Here is a 23236-nt window from a genome sequence, read left to right as displayed (position 1 = left end):
CCATCTAGTCTGCCGTGCTGTTGGTCCAGCACCAGGCAGCCTGCGCAAAAGGGAGAATCCTTTCGCAATAAAGGTTGGGTATTATATGACCAGCCGGGCAAATTCTGGCATGCAGCCTCTCCTGTTAGGAAATCAAGTAGACTCTTTGTCTGCTGTCTAGCAGGCACGGCTCCTCTCGTTCCAGTTTTGCCTGATATGAGGAATTGACACAGGGGCAAAGGGAAGTTTTCCCTGAGACAACACAAGCCTCCAGGGGGGTCATTACATGTTAGACAGAAAAGGACTTAAGCCTCCTCTTACCCATGCTTTGCCTGCCTGTCACTCCTCCTCACCTTCCCTCTCTCTGTTTAGCTCCCCTCGTCCCCTTTTTTGAGCTGGCCTAAGAGATGAAGGTACCTGTTATGGAAGGGCAGTCTGATTGCCATGGTAGTATTTCTGTAGATATGGCATGTAAGATGGATGGGATAAAAGATCAAGTATGTAATGCTTAGAAAATGTGAATGCTTGTACAATATGTATACTTGATATGGAGAGATCATGTGGTATATCTATAGTAAATATTTTGCAAATGGTTAATATAGGTAGTGAATCCAGTGCTAAGGCAATCGGTTCGCTTCGGACTATGGTTTCACAGAAGTGAGACACATCCAAGCTGCAGATCCCGCAGCAGGTGAATGGCGCTCACTTGGACACCCCCGGGTCTGGTCCCTACCCTCACATCCAGACCCGTGTCTAGATTGACTTCACTTGCCCTTCGACAGCCTGTGCCATCTGAGTGTAGCATATGGACCTTACACAATTCGGGACTGGGAATGAAGCACCGAGGGTAGAAATGGAAAGAGGTCTCCTCGGGCTCTGCTCCCAGCTTGCACCTCCCTCCTCAGCTGGGCAGCTGGGGTTACATAGTCATCACCAGTCACCGCTTGCTGCCTATTCAGTGAGACGCTCTGTGTGTTTATGTACATCCTACAGGGTTGGGGGGGGAGGCATTTTAATTAAAGTGCTTGGAGTGTCTCATGTATCAGTTTCCCCGTGCTGAAAAATGGTGACGGGAGCATTTTAACTAAAGCTTGTCAAACGAGCTTTAGTTAAAGCACCCCTGCCGCCATTTTTCAGCATGGGGAAGCTGATGCACAAGACACTGGAGTCTGCTAGAGTGTGGTAATTACCGCTCGATTAATCGAGTCTGCTCTGATATCTCAGAATAATGTTCAGAGCTACCAGCAAGTAAAAAAACCTTACCCAGAGCCCTTTGCCTTAATCTGCACAGATCTAGCCAGCCAGCAGCACTGGGAGGTGCAAGTCAGTGCTCTTATGCATGCAGGGTAGGTCACAGATCTGTTCTCTCCGTCACCACCTGCAAGCAGGGAAGCTCAGGTACAACCTCCCATAGCGCAGAAGGGTGGTCGCCTTGTCTGTGCTACACAAAGAGCCCAATTTAGAAATAGCTCCCTCTACCCCAGGCCTCTCCCCAGTGCAGACGTGTGTGTGACTGAAATGACCTATAGAAACCCCGTGCAAGATGGAGCAGCGCTCCCACATGATCAAGATGCCTTGAGGTCATTGTCTGTCTGAGGGGAAAGCAGGCGGGAAGGTCTCCGACTCCAGCCCTTATCCCATCAGTCCCTTCTCTATACAGCAGCATTCGGCATTGTCTTTGCCCTGAGCCGTTTCTCCCCCGCTCTGCACTGCCCTCCTCCATGTTTACAAGCTGGCTTTAAGCAAAGTCCATGCATCTCCAGAGCCGTTAGGCCAGCGGGGTAGATGGGGCCAAAGGAGCCGTGTGAAGAAATGCACAGACCTGCCTGTCTATGCAGGATCTGATACGGCCCCCATCACTGCAGCATCACAAGGGCCTCCCAAGCACTGAGCGAGCTTTTACACCGGTCCTGTGAGGTAGGCAGGATGGTTGTCTGCAGTCCTGAGGCAAAGAGAGATAGCAGGTGGTGCGGTGCTTAGCCTTGTCCTACCTGCTCCCATGGAAAGCACTTTTCCCATTGACCTCGCATGGGCGCAGAGTCCAGCTGATGCAGTGTTTGTGAAAATCTCATTCTGCGTGACATGGCCAGGGTCACACTGGGAGCTGGGCCGGAGCCAGGAATTACATCCTGATCCTCCCCGCTCCAGTCCAGAGCTTTAAGCACAAGTCCAGCCTTGGTCTGACAAACTCTCTGCCCCTCCTCAGTGCTGTATTGTTGCTTAGCAGAAGCCATGTGTCAGTACAATCCTTGACAGCGTCTGTGAGGCCAGTTTAGGAAATGTTCTTCCCAGCTCTCTGCTTCCTGAGCTCTCACCTCATCTGCCTTGCAGGGAGAAAGTCCTTCTGTCCCATGGCCCAGCAGAGACTCTTGCTCTTTCGCCTTTCTTATCTAGCTCTTATCCAACTTTTATCCCTGTTTCCCATCTACCCCAGAAGTGTCCTTCTACCTCCATATCCCTGCACAGTGCATTGTTCCTCTAAATATCCTCGCAAAAGGCATCTTTCTGTCTCTCGCACAATTCCTCCACTGTATGTGTGTCTGTGTCTGTATGCCCGTGCCTGTGCCTGTATCCGTGTCTCCTCGAAGCATGCTGATCGGTGGTGTGAGTGGCTGAAAAGGAACTAGAAATCCTGTGTCAGAGCAGAGCTGGCCTGAACTAGAGGCTGGGAGCTGACACAAGGATAGAACTAGGCCCCACGGCTCCTCTTAGGTTTGACAGCAAGCCGCAGCAATTTGCCCTGCGTAGGTGAGAAGCAGTTTTCCATGAGGTGCTGCTTGGTGCAGGTAGCACTGGAGAATCCCTTCAGATACCACCTAAGATACCATCCTTGCCTCATGCATGTATACTCCATGGCGGATGTGTGATGGGCTGCTTTACCTCCTTCTCATCCCATCACAGAGCAGCGTCGGGGCATCAGAGTTAAACAAGTAGTGCTTTTGTCTCCAAGCCGCAATGCTGGTTTCCCAGTAGGCTGAAACAGCAGCTCGGTGAGGAAAGTGTCCTGGAAAGAACAGCATTTTCTGTGATAACATCAATGCTCTTTGCAAATCATCTTATTTGCCTTGACATTTCAGCAGGACAGAGGCAACTCTGTCTGCACCCCGAGTACAGTGGTGTCATAAACTATGTGTGCCCCCTTTTCAACATGGGGATGCTGATACATGAGACACTCTGGGTGCTTTAATTAGAGTGGCTCTCAGAGCTGCTTTAGTTAAAACGCCTCCCCTCCCCACTCCCGTAGCATGTATATAAACACCCACAGTGTCTCAGCAATTCCTGCTGAACAGACCAGATGTGACTGGTGCTGACTGTGTAACCCCAGCTGAGGTGGGAGGTGCACGCTGTGAGCAGAGCCCGAGGAGACCTCTTTCCATTTCTACCCTTGGTGCTACATCCCTAGCCCTGAATTGTGTACCGTCTGTATGCTACACTTACTGTCAAAAGGGCAAGTGAAGTCAATCTAGACACGGGTCTGGATCTGGGGGTAGGAACTAGACCACAAGGTGTTCAAGTGAGCACCATTCACCTGCTGCAGGATCTGCAGCTTGGACATGTCTCACTTCTGTGAAACTGAAGTCTGAAGTTCAAGTGTGCCCCCTGATCCACTTACCACAAACACAGCTTGAGCAGCAGCCTTTCTGTTGAGACTGGACCGTGTTGGTGCCTTCACATCTCCTGTGGAGCCTAACTGGGCTTATATCAGTGCATGCTAGGAAAATCTGGGCAGCTAGACTATAATGGGACATGCAGCAGGATGGCACCAGCCACACACAAGGTAATGCCCTCTGGGTTATCCCAGCCCTCTGTACTGAGGGCTGTGCAGGTAGTCTCATTTATTCAGCAAAACATTGTGTCCTATTAGGTACATGAGGGAACCTCTGTATGGAAGGAGGTGAATAAAGACCTGTCTGGACCTCTAAATATAAGACTCATAGTCACTAATTGAAAATTAGCTGGGTTGTATATGGACACAGGCCACATTAACCATCCCGTGCTATTAACCATTCAAAGTGACAGGGCAGGTAAAGCCAAACTTCTGTCTTTCCTACCTTGTTTTAGAGTCTCTATATGGCATGGATTACCTCTGTGTGTGGCATGCAACAGATTGTGGAGGGGATAGGCAGCACAGTGGCAGATATGGTAGGGAGCAGAAAGCAAAGCAGCAAATTAGGCAGGCAGCACAGGGGAGGAAGCCGAGAGCAGAGCAACAGATCAGGCAGGGAGCACAGGGCTGGGAACAGAAAGCAGAGCCACAGATCGGGAAGGGGATCAGAGTGGCAGTTGCAGAGGGTGCAAGTGTAACGTGTGGCATGCCTGCCAAAAGGCTTGACCCACACTAATCTAGATAAAATGACAGAAGGAAATAAATATAAAGCCTCCATTTCTACAATCACTGTTCTACAGTCTTCATTTGACAGGAACCAAAAAAAACTAGGAGGAGAAATTGTGAATTTGCAACCCAGTTTTATCCTGCGCTAGGAAGTTGGTCTCTGCTAATTACCCAAGGAATATATTTCTAGGCTACTGCTTATTTATGGTCATCCCTAATTGCAATTATTTTTGTTAGGTTTATTGAAAAACGCGAATACAGTTGAGAAGAATCTGTGAACTGTTTATGAAAACTTATCTCTGAGCATGTATGTGGCAGGGGCTTCACTAACATTTTCCAAACAACTCCATAAAAACATAAACTTGGAAGAACTGCTGTGAACGTTGAAAAGCCTGGCTGAACCTTTGGCTGATGTGAGATATAACCCATGAACTAGGTGTTATAAACAGCGTCTTCAAAGCAAACAAGGCGCAGTGTGCGCGAGAGAGAGAGAAGGAAGAGAAAGAAAAGAGAGAGAGAACTTTAAAGCCATGCTATGGCCTTTTGTTTCATTCTTTTCACCCAATGTTTTCCATTTAAATCGTAGAAACAAAAAAATCCATCTGATTAAAGGCAAAAGAGGGGGGAAAGATGGCGAGATTTAAAAAGATAAGGCAGATTACCAATGCAGATATGAGTTCTTAAAGTGAGTCTGTACAGTTAAAGTCAGCTTAACAAAAGATGCTGACTGAAAGCCAATTTAATAACATTGTGCAATGTTGAATATGGACACTCTTAAATCAATATAAATCTGCTGTAGCTCACTATTGCTTGCACTGATAAATCGACAGGTACAAAATTTCTATTTTAAATTAGTACGAGAGCCCATGTAAGGCTTTACCTGACTTTAAATCATTTTTAAACTGACTTAAAGCAGAACACGTGCAGCTTCTGTGCATACACAGCAATGCTGCCAGCTCCTGTGGTTTTATCAGAAGTCTGATGACATTTGGAGTTTTTCATAAAGCCCCAGCTCATGCAGTTGGGTAATTAAGTGAGAAGCTCAGCTTCCACTGAAAAAATAAAAAACACCTAAATGTCTACCCCTTATGCTTGTCAAGAAAAGCTTGAAAGCGTAACCTGAGTGCACATGAAAGGTTATAAACCAGAAATCAAGTTTTAAAAGAACTAAAATTATTTTTTTTAAATCTGCTTTGAAACCAATATGATTATTTTTGAGGGACCTGACTCATGCACCCTGAACTAAGTGATACTAAAACAACCCTCAGTTTTGAAATTGGTGGACAGAGCAGCCTCTCCTTTACAAAGCACCCTTGGTTCGAAACATGTGACGAAGAATCTGCTGGGAAGCATTTGAAGCAGGTCATTCTTCAGCTTATTGTGGACGCTTGCCCTCAGAGTCCCTACACAGTGCATGGCCTGTGGATATATAAGGGGTTTGGGCTTTTCTTTAAAGTTGCACATACCTATAAATTCTTTTTAAAAAGGAGGGGGTCGGGTTCTTGTTTGGGATAGGAATAGAAAAGGAAGACCAGGGTCCAGGAGTAGTGCTAACAATGCACGTTGGGGAACAGAGTGGGAAATGTAACTACCACATTATCAAGGGCCAGTACTGGCGATAGCATTCTGCTTTGATGCATTTCATTCCCAGGCCAAGGAGATGAAATTCGCTGGGGAGCCCAGTGAAGATCCATCTCCCCATCTCTAGTCAACACGAGCGAGCTAGGAGGAAAATTTAATCTCATTGCAGAGATTTCTGTTCGCAGTTGGAAGTAGTTGCACTGGTATCAGTGAAGTGAGTCAGTACAAAATCAGGATAACAGGAGTAGTATCAATTCCTGTTGTATAAGAGGCAGCGCTTTGCTGCCTTGTGATTTTGTGCCTGTTCAAAATACTGGTCCTGGAAAGGAATGGAGAGGTCCAAGGTGGACATTAGGGTTCCCAGGGCTTTCTGAGTTGGTAAGGGCATCGATAGCTTTTCTCTAATACAGGCTGAAAATGATCATCCAGCTGCTATTGAGCAGCCTGGGTTACGTGCATTTCCCTCTGTACAGTTACCTACATCATAAAATTAACCATTATCTAGCTAAAACTTACCTAAAAGTCTTTGCTCTAAAACTTGTGTGTTCTGTTTTGCTTCAGTGGTCTCATGGGAAGAAATGCTGATTACATTATTTTTCTGCATTTTGTCGTTGTTCCTCTTAATTTACACCAAAGATATCTTTTTCCTTCCATCCCAATACTTTCTTCTTTTACTTCTGGGGTATCGTCAGTGCAGGCTGAAAGTTAGAAAAAGCATTCTGGCAGTAAAAGTATCATAAGAGAATAGGAAAAGGGCATACTTTCCTCACTGTTCCTTCTGTTTTGTTTCTTTCCCCCTCTTTTGCAGTTGTTGCAATCTCAGGATGTGAAAGAAGACGCCGTCCTTTGCTGTTCCATGGAGGTAGGAATGAGCCCTTGGAATCCCTGATAGTCTGGACCTAAAGCCCCAGCCACTGTGCCTCTTGCCATTGTTTCCACCTGTGCCAGGTGGCACTAAAATGTCACAAAATCAGAATGGAAATCCGTTTTAACCTCCTTTATGCTTATTCTGCGTTCAGTGACACAAAAGCTGAGAAGTGGACAATCAGGCCCTCTGACTGTATTTTTTTTTAATATGTTGGGTGTCTTTACACATGTTCCTGGGGGGTGTGCTTTAATTAGAGCGGCTCTTGGTAGCCTCTGTAATTGAAGCGCCCACAGTGTTTCGTGTATTCGGCATCCACACTTCAAAATGGCGGCAAAGTCACTTTAACTATTAATTAAACTAATTAGAGAACCCCCAAGGCCATCTTGAAGTGCGGGGACGCTGAATACACAAGACACTAAGGCTGCCCGAGTATGCTTATGATCACGCTGGAGAAGACTCGATTCATCAAGTCTGCTCCGACGCGCTGTAATTTCATGCTGCCCGGTACATCTACACGCACCCGTTGGTGTTTATTGCAATGAGACACTGCACTGAAAACGAAACTGCTCAAAAAGAACACTGAAACCTTGCAGCCTCGTCACCTTGTACTGAGTGACAGACCCGGGAAGAGGTGTAAAACCAAGTTCCTTACCACCTGTGGTCATCAAAACTCCCATGACTCCTTTTCTAAGAACAGGCGTGATAACATCATCATTAGCTGTATTTCCTCATGCTTGAGTGTTGCAGACTGGGTCCTTCAGCCCATGTTACCTTGTACTACATGCTCCCCTCGCAAGCCAAATACTGGTATAGTCAAGCCAGGCCAGTGCTGGGTGGGGAAATTCTGAAGTAACACTGGTGATTCATAAGCTTATGAAAGGACATATATGACTTGGTGCCTGCAGTAGCCGAGGACTGGACTCAGTGACCCTGAAGGTCCTTTCCAGCCTGAGGTTCCTATTCAGTAGCTGTCACTCTTCCCAGGAGTCAGGACTGAATTAGTGCCTCACATGGCCAGCATTGGCTTGCAGTTCCTGGAGGCATCATTATACATCTAGGGTATAAAGACAGTTCCCCAGCCCCTTCATACTTTACATGTGTGTTCATAAAGGTCCTGTTCACAGGACAATAAATGAACATATGCAAAGGAATAAAAACACCACAGTTGTCCCTGCCTGCTACGCAGTGCTAGCATCTTGCGCAGATAGGACATCTACTGTTTTCAATAGCCAAGCTAAAGCTTTGGATGTGGATGCAACAGTCACTCAAAGTCCTGTTGCCTATGCACTGGATTCTTGCTTAGAACATGGTTCCAGGAGATAGTGAACTGCCTTAAGATAGGGCTACAATCATTTCCTCCTTCAGGACATAGGTAGAGCAGACACTTCTTGCTCAGAAACTAATATCCCCTTACCTGTCTCACTGGGATGGTTTATTTTCCATGCCTCAAGATTTGTTCACTTTTCGTCCCTACTTCAGTTCTCCATTATTCCTTCCTCCATTATTCCTTCCTCCAACATACTGCTGCTTTAACCCAGTACTTTATACTCCTTGGATAGAGCAGCACTTTGACTAGAAGGCATCACTCAAACACAGAGCACCTTATAGTATCCCATAGAGATTAGACAGACATCACTTTAGGCACACACAGTGCACTCTCATTCCCCATCTAGTCTGAGGCCCAGAATCTAAAATGGAAATCTCTTAAGTCACCACATGCCACACGAATGCTGCCATGCTACTAAATGGACCCTTGCTGGATTTTTATATTACACATACAAATCTTCATTGAAAACAAACGTGATTACAGCTGCAAAGTCAGATACTCAAGATGTTAGGGAAATACAAGAATTAAGTGTGTGGCCTTAAGTCATTGTCCTTGTCAAAGTAATTTGTTTGTTCACATAGCACACTCCCTTTTTCCCCCCAAATTAGCATGTATTAAATGAGGAAAACAATTCTAAGCAGTTCGGTTAAGAGAAGAAACCTTTTGTTCTTCTTGTTTTCTTCCCCAAACAAGGCATATGTCTTACTTGGGGGTATGTGGTTTATTTGCATGCTGCTTTTTCAGCTGGACCCCTACCTCATGCAGGTGTAGACGGAAGTGACAATTTTTGCCCAATCTGGCCACAGAAAGTAGTTTATAGCTGTGACTAAACACAAGTGCACAGCTGCAGGCAGCTTCAAAAATGGCAGATCTGGTGAAAATTTGACCCCCTATTGCATGAGATACAAGATAAAGACGTTTCAAAATGCAACGTCTTCTGTAACATGTGTCTGCTGAGCTCCCAGCCTGTCGCTGTTTTCAAAATGGGAGGGAGGAAAGGGAGTGGAGGGAGTTCAGTCTGAGGGGTTTTCAGCCCCCCAGGAGGCTGGGGCAGGTGTAGTGGAGCACCGACTGGGGAGCCCCAAGAACGAGCTCCCTCCGCTGCCTTTCCCCACTCCCATTCTGAAAACAGCTAGCACTGGCAGAACCCTGACCGTTGCTATAGGCAGTGCCATAGCAATGAAGTTTGGTGCCCAGAGCAAAGCCCACAGCAGCAGCCCGCCCTCACCCCACACACAGATCCAGGGGGCACACGCCCCCCCATGCTTACCCTGGAGTGCATGAACTGGCAGGAGCTGCCCTTCCCCTGTCCCCACGCCCCCACAAACCTGCCACTCACGGCTCCATCTTGCACACTGCCCCTGCTGGGCAGTGCTTGTTGATACCCCTTTGTTTTGGGGCCTGAGGTGATCACCCCAGTCACCACCCTGCTTGCTACAGCCCTGGCTATGGGAGACTGGCTCCCAGCCAGTCCCCTTCCCCTGGATCCAACAGTGAACTTCCATTTGGTCTGGGCAAACATTGTAACTCAGAGCTCTTTGCACAAATCATTCTGAGTTACAGCTGGGACCTGCACTTCTGTCTGCACAGTCACTGTTCAACATTTTGTTTCCTCGTCCCTATTAAGGGTGGGACCCCATGCTTCACCTCCTGCTTGCTAGTCAAGCTCTGCTCTGGAGACAGCGTTGGGAATTTCCTCATGGACCTTTTAGTCACACTCACTGCTGTCATGTTAGAGTTAATTACATTCATTTGTGAATTCACTTTCACAATACCTTTTGGAAACAAGGGGTTTTCATTATCCCTAGCTTACAGAAACGTGAAGAGATTAAATTAAAAAAAGTTTCCAGTACATCTGGTGCCTGATTTGAGGCACCCAGGACTTGTGTTTTCAAAACACCTAATATTTTCTAGCATTTGAAAATACCGCTCCCACTGACTTCCATTGCAACCATGAGTGCTCAGCACTTCTGCAAGTAAGACCTCAAAGTCTCTAGCTGGGCACCCAGAACATGAGGAACGCATAGATCGTGAACCCCTGTAGAAGGTGACGTGTCCAGCCTCCTGTAGGCACTCTGTGGCAAAAGCAGAAATAGAAATAAGGTCTCCAAGGCAGCATTCAGCTGCCTTAAACACAGACTTTCTCTCCCTGCAGTCCTCTCCCTCATTCATACCTCTGCAGTATGAGGCAGGGGTCCTACTGACAGCCTCTGTCACTGCACAGTTCAAGATCATCCCCAGCTTTGGTCCATCCTCTGCACCGAGGATGGGAAAAATAGTATGTGATCTTGTTATTAAAAAACAAGGACTTCCCTTTTCTTTTTCCCATTTCAATCCTTTTTACTTGCTCCTTCTTTATAAGCAACAGGCTTACTATGAGGAAGTCTCAAACAACTTTACTAATAGACCAGCCCCACCTGTAATTAGAGATGATCTTGATATGTCTTGGCAAAGGCAAGGTCTAGTGTTCTGGAGACAGGCATTCTGGTCCCTGCTTTGCCTTGGGCTTTGTGAATTTAGACTAGGCAAGTGCCTTCCAAGTGACTTCTGTACATCTAATTCTCCCTTTGCAAAATAGCTGTTACAAGACTTATCTTCCTTCCCCGCATGAATGAGCCAGTGTTTCTTAAGTGTCTCACCCTTATTAAGCTAGGTACAGACATTCAAAAAGCCCAGGGCAGAATTGATTTAAGTTATGCGGCTTTCCGTAAGCAGCCTAATTTAGTTCAGTAACGAACAGCACACACATTGTTAAACTGGGCGCCACCATTTTTAAACCAGTCTGCGTGTGCTGAACTTCCATTCTGTTATGGGTATAAACTGCTTTTGAGTGCTGAATTTCTATTCTGTTACAGGTATAGACCATTTTCCGATCATTTATACCAATAAAAATGTAATGTCTGTACCCGGTCTTAATGTTGAGAATCTCATAACAGATAAGCAAATGTAGTCTAGCACATGTGATTTCACAATGTGTGGAGTCTTACTAATATGAGACCTCCTTAGAGCACCAAATGACTAAAACAGAGATGTGGAGAGAGACTGCGCCAGTCTAAAGTGTTTGATTTAGCAATTAGTGGGGTAGTGAGTCATGCATTTATACATACACAAGTATATCATGTGTGTGTATGTATATAAACATGTGTACACATATATGGATATAAATGAGTGTATTTTCATCTAGGCTAAGGCCCAACTTGTCTTTTTTACAGGCTCAGATTGTATCCGCAGCCCGAGCCTTGACTGTACAAAAAGTGGCACTGATTTAAATACGGGTGTGGGCACATGAGTAAGCTGCTGCTGGATAAGATGGCTTGTGAATTTACAGCACATCAGCTACTCCATGACAATTGATAAGCACACTGGTTGACTATGATGTAAAAGCAAGCACATGGGCAGTTGACTGGAATAGCTGATTCACCGTAAATTCACACCCTACGTTTCCTTGTATTACCTTGTTTCTGTGCCAATACTCTTGGGCTATGTCCACACAAGCGTGGACGTTTGTTTCCCCAGGGACAAGAAGCAGCGGCACACCATCTGCCACTAATTCATGTCCCTGAGGAATGCCTGTGCCACGTGCCCTCTGGTGCACAGCAGGTTACCCCAAGTCGAGTGGGGGAGGCTGGGTCCAGCACTGGGCTAGCCCCAGCAGCCTTACCTGGGGACCTCCTGGGCTGCAGCAGTGGTGATCCTGCTGCTCGGATCCTGGCTGGCAGCCGGTCTGTGGCACCAGCCAGCCAGGCTCCGGTTTTGGGTGGAGTGCAATGCCCCCATGTGCGCTGCTCAGCTATTTTTTTTTTTGCACAGGTTTTTTTTCCACCCCCAGCCCTGCCCCATGCTGCTACCTTGCAGCGCAAAGAACAACTGAATGCGTGGTATGTGGCACGGCAGACGTGTCTGCAGCACCACATACCGCACGGCCGCGCTCATCTGGATGCAGCCTTAGAGTGTATTTTTAAACCTTTCTCAATCAAACCTGCACAGGGTTGCACACAGATACTTCCTAGGGTTTAGCTTCATTTGTTTTATACAGCATTAAGATGAACTAAAACAAGCCACTTTCAGAGTGTCGTTAGGGCATTCACATGCAAACCTGTTGCCATTTAACAGAATTGTGCCGTTTGTTACACTGGTGCAAATCTGGATGTAGGCAAGGTCTAAACTGCGGGTGCTACCCTGGCAAGAGGCACCTCAGTGGGATTGGTACCCATACCCGGGCAGGTCAGCCTGCCTGATGATTTGCCCTCATGTTTCAGCTGCAGGTGCTAATGGAGGTGATGCTTTTGCCTGTCGGAAAGATGGCTGCACTTTTGGATGTCAGCCCCAGTAGGCAAATATTTTCTCCTTATTGTGGAATGCCATTCACTGTAGTATCCACAGGCCTGGGAGTTGTTATATGACAGCAAACAGCAGACCATCTGTAGCTCCTCTACTGCGTTTCTCTACAGCAAGCATCACTCTTTCAGTGGTGCCATATGCCCGCATGTAGCTCTGCATTTTCCTCTTTAATAATTTACAAGCTTATTTGCAAGCAGGCGAGCTTTCCAGGAGGGTCTCCACAAAGTGATAGATTCTCTGTTAGCCTTGCTCTGATTGGCCAAGCTGCCTATTTCCTTCCCACCCCCCCACCCCACCCCCGACTCCAAGCCTGACAAGCCCCAGCTGACACCTTCGTTGCAACCAGGAGCGTTTTAAAACTCCACAGTAATAAAAGCCAGCGTGGCGACTTGCACTTTAACACGCAACTTTTGACCCTTCTCTCTTGACAGCTGCAGAGCACAGGCCGGCTGCTGGAGGAGCAGCTGCCCGAGATGATGACAGAGCTGCTGGCGATAGCACGCGACAAGATGCTGTGCCCCTCGGAGTCCATGCTGACACGGTCCCTCCTCCTCGAGGTCATTGAGCTGCACGCCAACAACTGGAACCCCCTGATGCCCACCATCACACAGTACTACAACAAGACAATCCAGAAACTGACAGCCTGAGAAGGAAGGGAGGTGGGGGAGGACGGAAAGGAGCAGGAAGAAGACATGCACCTTAAAAGGAAACAGGAAAGGACTGCGCTACAAATTGATCAGCTACTGGAGAGGGAGAAGCAAGACCCTTTACGATTCAATACCTAAGAAGACAAAACGCCAGCATGCTTAAGAATATGTTCATGGGGTGGGGGTGGGGGGAGAAGCATGTTTCTTCTCAGCTGTGTTGCCAAGTGCCAGCCCTCTTCCCCGCCGTGTTTTTGTTTTAGGTTTCTTTTATTAAACCATTGCTCATGCAGCAGTGCATCCCGCCGTGTCATTGTCTGGCTTCAGAAAAGAACACGGAGAATTTGAAAAGCGAGTGGAAGTGCAGGCGAGGATTGTTTTCACACCATTCTCCTGGCTTGCACTGGCCAACTGGCAGGAGACAACGCGCAGCAGATGTCTCGGGAGGACAAAGAAAGACACGTTCCACTCCAGACGCTGGTAATTGACGGCTTTTGTCAAGCGGAGCTTGCTTTCTTTTTTTTTCTTTTTGTACCCTCCTCTTGTCTTCAGCTTTTTCTCCCCCACCCATGCCCTCCAAAATCTGATGCTAGACTAGGACTTCACACCAGATGAATTTTCATTTGCACTGGGTTTTCTTTCTCTTTGCTCTTTTGTTTTGCTTTGTTTTAAATGAACAGTTGCTATCAACTTTAAAACAAGAAAACAACTTTATGAGGTGAGCCCGTGAGTGGGGCACACAAAGATGCTAAATTAAAAGGAGAAGTCAAAACAAAATAAAATAAAATAAGCCACTTTAGACGTGCCCTAGCCACAGACATCTTGCCAGTAGCCTGTTACAGTAATTGAAAAACGTGCGCTCTGTGCTGGGAACTCGAAGAAATACGGGAATTCTGCAGCCGTTTGCTGTTGCTGTTAAAGACTCGATAGCCCGCATCCACTACGCTATAAGCCGTTTTTGTTTGTTTGTTTGTTTGTTTTTCGTTTGTTTAAAAAGTGCTTTATTGTAATTAAAGTCACGGTTGTAATTATACAGTTAAACCTGGCCCATTATAGTTGGGCCTAATAATATACAGGGTGAGGGGGGAAATGAAGACTTGAAATTCATCTTTGGAAACCAATAAATAGACAACAGCAAGTTATATGGCATTTGTAAGGGAAAGAAAAAAGAAAAGCCAAAAAATATAGGTCTCTAGTTTGGCTTCTGACTAGCTTGTTTCCTAAAGAGTGTGTCTAGGTTGGTATTACATAGATGTGGAAGTAGAAAGGTGAGGCTTCCCGCTCTTCGCATCCCCTGAAGGGACTATCTTTTAATCAGTGTAACTCCTGGGGGGAGTGTGCTCCACGTGGTGCATTTCTTTCCCCAAAATAAGTGTTAGGAGAAGAGCAATATGAATGTCTAGAGACAGATGCTGGAGGTAGCAAAAGGAGGAGGCCTACCCCGCTGGACTTGTCTGTGTACACCCAGTCCAGTGAGGCTACAAATCTGTCAAAGCCCCAGCAAAGGACCTGCATGCAACAGTTGATGCCTTTAGCTTTACGGGGGTCTCCAGTTTAATCCTGGGTGTGTCGGTCAAAACAGAGGGTGTCACATACAGGGAGGCTTGTGTGGGATTTGAATTGCCATGTCCATCGAGTGTCCGGTCTGCAGAGGGTGCACCCTCAGCTAGGGAACATTGATGAGTCTTTCGCTAAAGTTGTGGTGGCTCATGCTTTTAGCCTTCAGGGTTCCCAGTTCAATCCCAAATTGCCTGCCCAGATGAGTTTTATTAGTATTAAAAACATTGTGAGCCCTGGTATAGGGAAGCTGTCGTCAGGAGTGTAAGCATCATATTCGCTCAGTGCGCTGACACCAATGACCTGAACTGTCTGGACAATGGGGGAAGCATTTTCAAAACTCCCCCCATGCAGTCAGGCCTACAGGGAGGAGAGAGACCACTGATTTGAGGCGACTAGGAAGAAGGCAAACAGTATGTATGTAGCATGTGTTATTAGGCTGAGACGGTCTTCAAATAAGGAGTAGTTTTGAAGCGCATGCAAATTTGGCAGCTTCTGAGCATTCGGTACCTTTATTTCATAAAGACTCCATGCTATGCCAGGTGTGTGATTTCTGAGAAGAGCAAAACTCCCCGCTAAACCTTTCCAGGAGGCCTGATCCTGCAGTGGGGTGAAACCTTTAATTTCCAGTGAAGTCCATGGACCTTGTGGATGCTCAGTACTGCCCAGAAAGCACTTAGTGACCTAAGGATCTGATTCCCAATGTATAGGCCAAGGCAAGTGATTTGGGAGAGTGTGGTATTTATTTGTTTGGGGTCAGGGCATTTTTAACCACACTTTTAAGACCTGTTAACTAGTTTTGGATTATTTTTGGAAATGGAAATCTTTTCTGGTCCAGCATTTGAAATGTGCTTTGAAGTCACTTATTTTGGCAGTGTTGTATTGGTAAAGAGGGACTGCCAGGCCATTACTTCACTTCCTAAACGGTGACCAGGAAATGATGTCAAGGCTTGGTGGTTTCCTTATTTGCTTCTTTATTGATGCTTTTACTTACTAAATCACTTCTGGTGCTTACTTGATGAAGTCTAACAGAAATGGAGAGAGGAATTTCCCTGTATTTGTTCAGGGCACATTACAGAGGAAAGCTAGAAAGTGAAGCTGGAATAGATAACCCTCCTCCCATACACATGCCACCTGACCATAGCCCCCCACATCAGGTGGATCAGGCAGTGATCATTAATTCCTGTATAACCTTCCCACAATTGCATTGCTGCAACAGGTCTAGAAAACACTCTTGGGAAATCCATTTCAGTGTTTATAACACGCACAAATTATTTTCCAAAAGGCAGTTTGTGGTTTGGGCTACTGATCACTGCTTGAAATATGTCGGGGGTAGTGGCATAGTCCATTTTTTTTCTCTACGTTCCTCTTATTATTCAATTTACTTTCCTTTCCCCTGGTAATGACAACACATACGGATATGGCAGGCCCACCCCATCCCATGGAAACAGTACAATTCCTAATTAAAAACAAGGCCTGAACACAAGCCCCCAGATCCAAACCACCAGCAGCTGCAGGGCAAAGCAGATCTAAAACTAAGCTCTGCAACTGAGACCCATCCCTTCTTCCACTAGGTTTAATTTTTGCCAGCTTGTTGAGAAGAATAAAGATTCAATCCAGATCTTTTTTGGATGTTCAGGATGTTTTATGGAGGCGTAAAAGAAAATCAGATCCGTCTGTGACTTGAGGGAAAAAAATTACATGTGAGAAGCCAAGTTTGAGGGCAGAAATTTCCAACAGAGAAAATGCCACAGGAGGAGAAGAGATTTGTTTCATGATTCACAACTATTTGAACTTTTCAGCTGATGGTCTGCTGCGTGTTTTCGAAGGCACATATGAAGCAAGGGAAAACAGCAGGAAACAGGAACTTCAATTGTAATGTCTCCAAGAAAGAAAGAAAAATCCATGATTCAACTGTGAAACAATTCTCTAATGTTGCTGGGCTTCTCTAGAAAGATTGATTTCTGTTCTAGAATTGACCAGGGCTGACTGGCAAGTTAGCACTTCTTCCCTGAGTTACATTGGGAAACGGGAAGTATTGTCACAGCAGAGGCATGAATGTTGTGTCTCGGATAGTTGTGAGAGGTTGGACTTTATAGGACCAACGAGGTTCAGCAACATTATAAGCATCTGTGTTGTATATTTTGACTCAAACCCTCCATAAATGTCTGCTCCCTGAGGACCCATTCCTTGGGATTTGGAAGAAGTGATCGTTTCAGACTGAACGGAGCACAGCCTCACAAAATTGTCACGGTTTTTTAGGACTCCAGGCACAAAATCTACTTTCCCTTTTCCCGTAAGGATGGTACAGACTGAAGGCAAAGATTGGTTTGTTTGTTTTTTTAATAAAGAAAATTATCCTGGATGAATAAAATGAGGTCCTTTGACCCTAGGTGACTTCCTGCCCTTGGGGCAGGGGACTGGACTCGATGATCTCCCAAGGTCCCTTCCAGCCATAACGTCTATGAATTTTTCAAGGTTGATCTAGTGTCATGGAGGCTTCCAGTGTGTGGCTGGTACGCAGTTGAGTGTTGGCTTGCTTTGTGAGCCACTCAGCATCACTATTTAAGCAGTTTTCCCGATTCAGTTGCTGCTCCTTGTTCCAGAATAAAGTGGGGGGAGAATTAGATTTTGTTTTCATTTTTTTTAAGGGGAAGCGGAGACCAAAAGACTGGCACGAGCCGAGCCCTAATGGGAAACACGTACCATGATCAAACATGACGGTAGGTTGGAGTACTAGTGCCTCTGATAACCACCGTCCTCACCTCCTATTCCTCCAGGCCCTCCCAGGAAGCTTGCCAATGTTTGTGGCCTCTGTCTTCCACCTGATAGAATCCCACCCTTTCCCGTTCGACCTTTGAATGTATCGAAGGAAGAAAATGGAAAACCCCAGAGGAGAACTGGATATTGTATTCCCAAGACCTTGAATTCTCACCTAGTCGCTGGCAATTTTCTCGAAGCATTAAGAGGCAAAGCCAAGCCACGTGGCAGTCATTCTGTTTAAGTGCTTCCCCACTGCCCACCCTAAGGTTTATTTATTGCTTGCCTTTAATAGAGAAGGCCTTCTACCTGCGGCCCTGAACCCAGGAACACTGGCTTAATGGATTTGGCCCCTTGCTTTGTTCTGCAGTTCTGGGATTTCTCCCAACCTTCCTTGGACAATGTCTAAAAACTACTTGTGATGTGGAATCCATCTTTTTAATGATTGTGATTTATATCCGACATTTAATTAACGTATGTTCATTCTGCCATTAACTGCTTTGTAATTTGGTATTTTGATTGCGCCATCAATATATGTGAATCTAAATGTTGACTGAAAATGTATTTTTTTCCCTGGAATTATGAACACCACCAATCCTATCATTTTCAAGTCCATGAGTAACTGTCAGATGTACGTGTGATGTTACTAACCACTGAACAGTATTGCTAGGAAATGAAGGAAACAGCACAACATAGCTTTGCTCTTAATCTAAGGTTGGTGACAATTTGTTGTTTCCAGGTTTCTAGAATATCTGGAAACTGTCCACCGTTTGGATGTGAAGATGTCACCAGTATCACCAGTATCTCACTGGTGTAATTAACATCCTATAAGATGCTCTGTGCTGGGAGACTCCTGTACCAGAGAGGTAGCTGGATACAGTATCATGAATCCATGAGATGTCTGTAAAGCAGAGGACTGGTTTTTACATGTTTAGGTTTCATTGCAAGAAAAATTCAACATGAGCTTTTTTGGCTTTCTTTAAAGACTGCAAATTTTTAGTGTCTATTCAAATAACCTCCTGAAGGAGTATGAGCAACTGTTTCTGTTTCTGTTAGGCAATGGGAAGTATCCACCTTTGTACTCTTCTCAAGTAAAAATAGTTGACAGACTTGTTCCCTGAGGACTAAACCAGCTCAGAGTGGGGAGAGTGTAGTTAGATGCACTGGGGCAAAACTTCAGCTGGTGTAAGTCAGAATAGCTTCTTTGTAGAGATGGCATTTTACACCAGTTGAGCATCACCCCCTTCGTATACAAGCCATTGAAATGGTCTTGCTTTCTCCCTCGGGAGACGTCCCCTCACTTGCGATCTGCAGCACATCCAGGTTGAGGCCAGCAGCAGCGGTGTTGGAAGGCCCCTGAGATGCTACTGGGCAGGCACAAACTGTTTTCTGAACAATACAGCAACTACATTTGCCATCAGGATGGAGGTGGAGGGGGAGAGCTCAAATGAAGAACAGATTTGTGGAGTCCTCTGCTCTAGCATGGTTAGCTGTCTGCCCAGAGTCTATATGGCATGTGATTAAACTGGTTTCCTAGTGAAATTATTTCCGAGCCGAAGGTTTTAGTTTTCCACAATGTGTCTTGTTTTTTTTTCTCTCCCATGAGATTTCACCACTGTTTGGAGAAAACTCATTTATATGAAGGGTGAAGCCTGAAGGGGGTGAAACCAGTAAAGTAAGCAATGTGCTTGGATCTCTCTCTTCCCCCAAAGGAGCTTAATTAGTATCTATTCTTGGCATGATGAATGACTATGAAAGAAAAATTGTCAGAAGACCCTATGATTTATTTTCATACTTATTTTTACAGTATCCCTCACTTGGAAGTCTCTCAAAGTCTTAAATTTGTTTTTTATTTCCCCTGTGGGTATTTTATAGATTTACACTAATTTTGCTCTTCTCAGTTAGTTATTATCCCAACCAGTTGGGTACTTCTCTGATCTTCAGGAAAAATAACACTAAAGTTTTTCCAAGTCCAGTGTCAAAAGCAAAAGGAGCTGTGGTTTCCTTCAGAATGCAGTTACGCTAACAAGTAATTGGGGGGGCGGGAGGCAGGGGAGTGTATTTATTGCATTTGAAAAGCAATATTTTTAATTTAATCATTTATCGTATTTGTTAAACTAAGCGCTTTAAAAAAAAGAAAACATACTTTTCGGGGGAGGGCGGGGGGAGACAGTCTTAGATGTTCCTACTTGAGAAAAAGAAAACCGCCATTATTTTCAGCATTTCAGTGACTGTTAAACATGGGAGACGATCACTCTCCGAGACAATTCTGTCTTGTTTCTACAACGTCCTGCACCACTGTATGCTATAAAATACATCATCTGAGTAATAAATGTTTAAAGCTTGACATTTCACCATCTCTGTTGATATGTGGTATCAGTTTTGGTGGTCTACAAGGTTTTTATCATTGTTTAGCTTGGAACAAAGTATGGAAGAAGAGGAAGACGTTTAAAAAAAGTGGTTAAAACTGCCAAGGAAGGATTGATTTCCTCCCGTTGTGGTCTGATACAGCAGTGGGCCGCGCACCTGATCTGCTCACAGGCCGACCCCTCTGGGGGCTCCAACCTGAGGGGTCCAGGTGGAAAACCGAGGTGCTCAGCACCTCACATGATCAGACGTTAAAAAGTTGGATCCTGCTCCCATTGAAATCATCGGTGTTTTGCCAACGGGAACAGGTTTGGGCCATAAGGGCTCTACCCAGTGCCTGCCGAAGTCAGTGTGAAGACTACAGTGAGTACTGCCTCCGGACCCTACTGAACTGATCCTGTTCCCCACAACGAAACAGTGCAGGGGCATCCAAAGCTATACCCATGAGAGTCTTTCTTCCCCTGCTCCTGTTAAATGAGTAGCATGACTAAATACCTCAGCAGAAGGGTGTGGTTTGGTTTGGTTTGGTTTGGTTTGGTTTGGTTTGGTTCAGTTCCTTTGGGGAAGGGGAGGCCGTTGCACATTTTTGTTGCTGTTGTAAGAGTCTGCATTTTAATATATGCAAAAACTCACTTGCTGAAACTATCATTTTTATTATACTGCGGTTCATCTAAACGGATGACAAATAGTGCAACTATTACGGTGACTTGTGATATTAATCACAGAATAAATATTGAAATCAATATTTAGACCCTTCCTTTGCCTCCTCCTTCGGCCACACTTTGCAGAGGGTGGTTTTTGGTTTTGCAGTATTAGTGATCCCCTGATGAGAAGCACGCCTGAGCTACAGAAAAGAAGATAGCGGCCCCCTACGCACAACGTGTCAGCACCTAGCGGGTGTCTGCTGGCTCCCCATAAAGCAGACACTAACCTCAGATCAGAAGTTGGACCCCAGTCACAAGTCACATAAGGGAAAAAGCAGCCTCCCTCATTGACATCTATGGGACCGGGCTCCAATGCCACAACCTCTAGGCTGGAGATCCACATCCCTAAACTGGGGGAAGATTCAGTTTTGAACCAAACTCAGAAGCTCAGAGACACCTGGTGCCAATATTGTGGTTTTAATCTAGCCATAGGGATTTTCTTCTGGCCATATGGACTGCCCCATCACTGCACAAGGCAAAAACAGTCACAAAGGGGAATATGAGGACACATTGGAGAGAGTTCAGCAGGGGCAACAAAAATGGTGAGGGGGCCGGGGCACATGACTTCTGAGGAAAGGTTGAGGGAACTGGGCATATTGAGTGTAGAGAAGAGAAGACTGTGGAGGGGATTTAATAGCAGCCTTCAAGTACCTGAAGGATGGTTTCAAAGAGGATGGAGCTGGACTGTTCTCAGTGGTGGCAGACGACAGAACAAGAAGCAACCGTCTGAAGTTGCAGAAAGGGAAGTTTAGGTTAGAGAATAGGAAGAATGTTCTCACTAGGAGGGCAGTAAAACACTGGGGCAGGTTACCCAGAGAGGTGGTGCAATCTCCATCCTTGGAGGTTTTTAAGGCCCAGCTGAGCAAAGCTTTGGCTGGGATGATCTGGTTGGGGATGGTCCTAGAATTCAATTGCACTGGTATCCCTCTTGCAAGCACTTCAGAGGCTTGCTTTATTAAGCCATATGTTTGTATTAGGCGCAGTGACTTCTGATTATAAATCCACCTGATTTTGAAAGCATGGCCTTCGCAGGGAGTTAACTGCTGAACTCAACACCCATAAGCAAGCACCTGTATATACCACATTCGAAGTGGTCAATGGCAGGTTTATGGAAGCCCAGGCTCCAAAGTTAGCCCGCTGGCTAATAAAGGCTTCACTAAGCTTCTCCTCACTTTGTAATGGGACAACTCAACTGCTTTGAGCAAGGGGTTGAGCTAGACCTCTGATGTCCCTTCCAACCCTAATTTTCTGTGATTTTATGTGAGCATTGCAATGCTCTGTGTAACCAGGTGTGCCAAGTGCTGCTACCTGCTTTTAGACTGGGTAAGAACTTGCAAACCCCACTTTTAACTAGCTTTCCTCCAAGCCACACATGGACGTACGGTCAGGGCTCCTCCATCTTGCCTCTTGAACTGAGACTACATGCGTGGAATAGAGATGTCTCTGTCCAGTAACAAGAACAAGAGCCCAGGGAGTCGGGCCTCCTGGCTCCTCTTCTTGGCCCTACCAGTTACAACTTCTCCAGTCCAGTGTCAGGTGAATCATTTAACTATTCTGTGCCTTGGTTTCTGCATCTGTCAAATCAGAAGAATAATCCCCTCCCCACACTGTTTGGAGACTGAATTCATGATTGGCCAGCTCTGGAAAAATGCTGATGCTCAGGACCGTTCCTGAATAATTTAAATGCTTTGAGAGTCTTGAATTGGAAGCAGTATGTATGTCATGAAGGAAGGAGAAAGCCCAGGTACTGCAGGGAGAGGGGCTTAAGTAATCCATGCAATAGCAGGAATTGGCATCACAAACAAAAAACACAGGTTAAATTCAATTGCACTGGTATCCCTCTTGCAAGCATCTCAGAGGCTTGCTTTATTAAACCATTTGTTTGTACTAGGCACAGTGACTTCTCCTAATTATAAATCCTCCTGATTTTGAAAGCATGGCCTTCGCAGGGAGTTAACTGCTGAGCTCAACACCCATAAGCGAGCACCTGTCTGTACCATATTCAGAGTGGTCAATGGCAGGTTTATGGAAGCCCAGGCTCCGAAATTAGCCCACTGGCTAATAAAGACTCCACTTTGCTTCTCCTCGCTTTGTAATGGGACAACGCAATCCAAAAGATAGGTGCCTTACAGACACGTGTCCCTTGTTACACTGTGGAAGACCTGGACTAATACACCTCCTTCACCCAAGGGGGTGAAGCACCTGAACTGCCCCTCCCCAAGACATCTTTAGTCGCGTGCCCACAATACAAGGTATCCATCCTCGGTCTGAAGTTGCTGCATTCACGCGCACAGAGCAGTGGCTGTCAGCCGCCTCCCTCAGTTACAATCGTATTGATTATTTTCATTTGTTCATTTATTTTTTTGCTGGAGGGATCAGTTTAACATGTTCCACAGATTACTGTGTTTTAACCTTTCACCCTGGTCTAGACACCATTGAGTATCCACTGTCCCTTTTTAATGAGAAAATGGAGCCCCCTGTGGTCTTTCTGGCTGGACGGTGGAGCCAGCCGGATTTCCAGGAACAGATGGTGGGATTTTCTGACGGCACTGCTACCACCAACCTGGCTCCCTCCAAACTGCCCAAGTAAATTATTAAAGATGCAATTTCCTTTCATCTTTCCAGTAAAATCTATCTTTGCTCTGTAATCCTGTGCATTACTGTCATTGCAGAGTACAGCACTACGCAGGGCTCCCCACTCCTCTGGAGAAGCTTTTTGCATGAGACTCAGCACTTTGTGCGGTTACAGAGGGAGAGAATGAGCTGAAAGAGCAA

General features: G+C 45.8%; 1 protein-coding gene across 6 annotated transcripts in view; it reads left to right on the top strand.

Annotated features, from left to right (window-relative positions):
• The window catches only part of CTIF (cap binding complex dependent translation initiation factor), a 331179-nt gene extending 310683 nt beyond the window's left edge, over nt 1-20496 (top strand). For 4 of the 6 annotated variants that reach the window (XM_019531783.1, XM_019531784.1, XM_019531787.1 and 1 more), the window contains 2 exons: nt 6702-6755; nt 12861-20496. In XM_019531783.1, the coding sequence (XP_019387328.1) occupies nt 6702-6755; nt 12861-13076 (270 nt within the window). In that variant the 3' untranslated portion in view covers nt 13077-20496. The remainder of the gene's footprint in view (nt 1-6701; nt 6756-12860) is intronic. The other 2 variants (XR_002100346.1, XR_002100345.1) reach the window with 2 other exon arrangements.
• Nucleotides 20497-23236: the final 2740 nt, after the last annotated feature.

This window comes from Crocodylus porosus, unplaced genomic scaffold (genome assembly GCF_001723895.1).
Source record: "Crocodylus porosus isolate Cpor-Errol unplaced genomic scaffold, CroPor_comp1, whole genome shotgun sequence".
NCBI lineage: Eukaryota > Metazoa > Chordata > Crocodylia > Crocodylidae > Crocodylus > Crocodylus porosus.
Note: the sequence above shows the minus strand (reverse complement) of the source record. Positions and strands in the feature narration are given on the sequence as shown.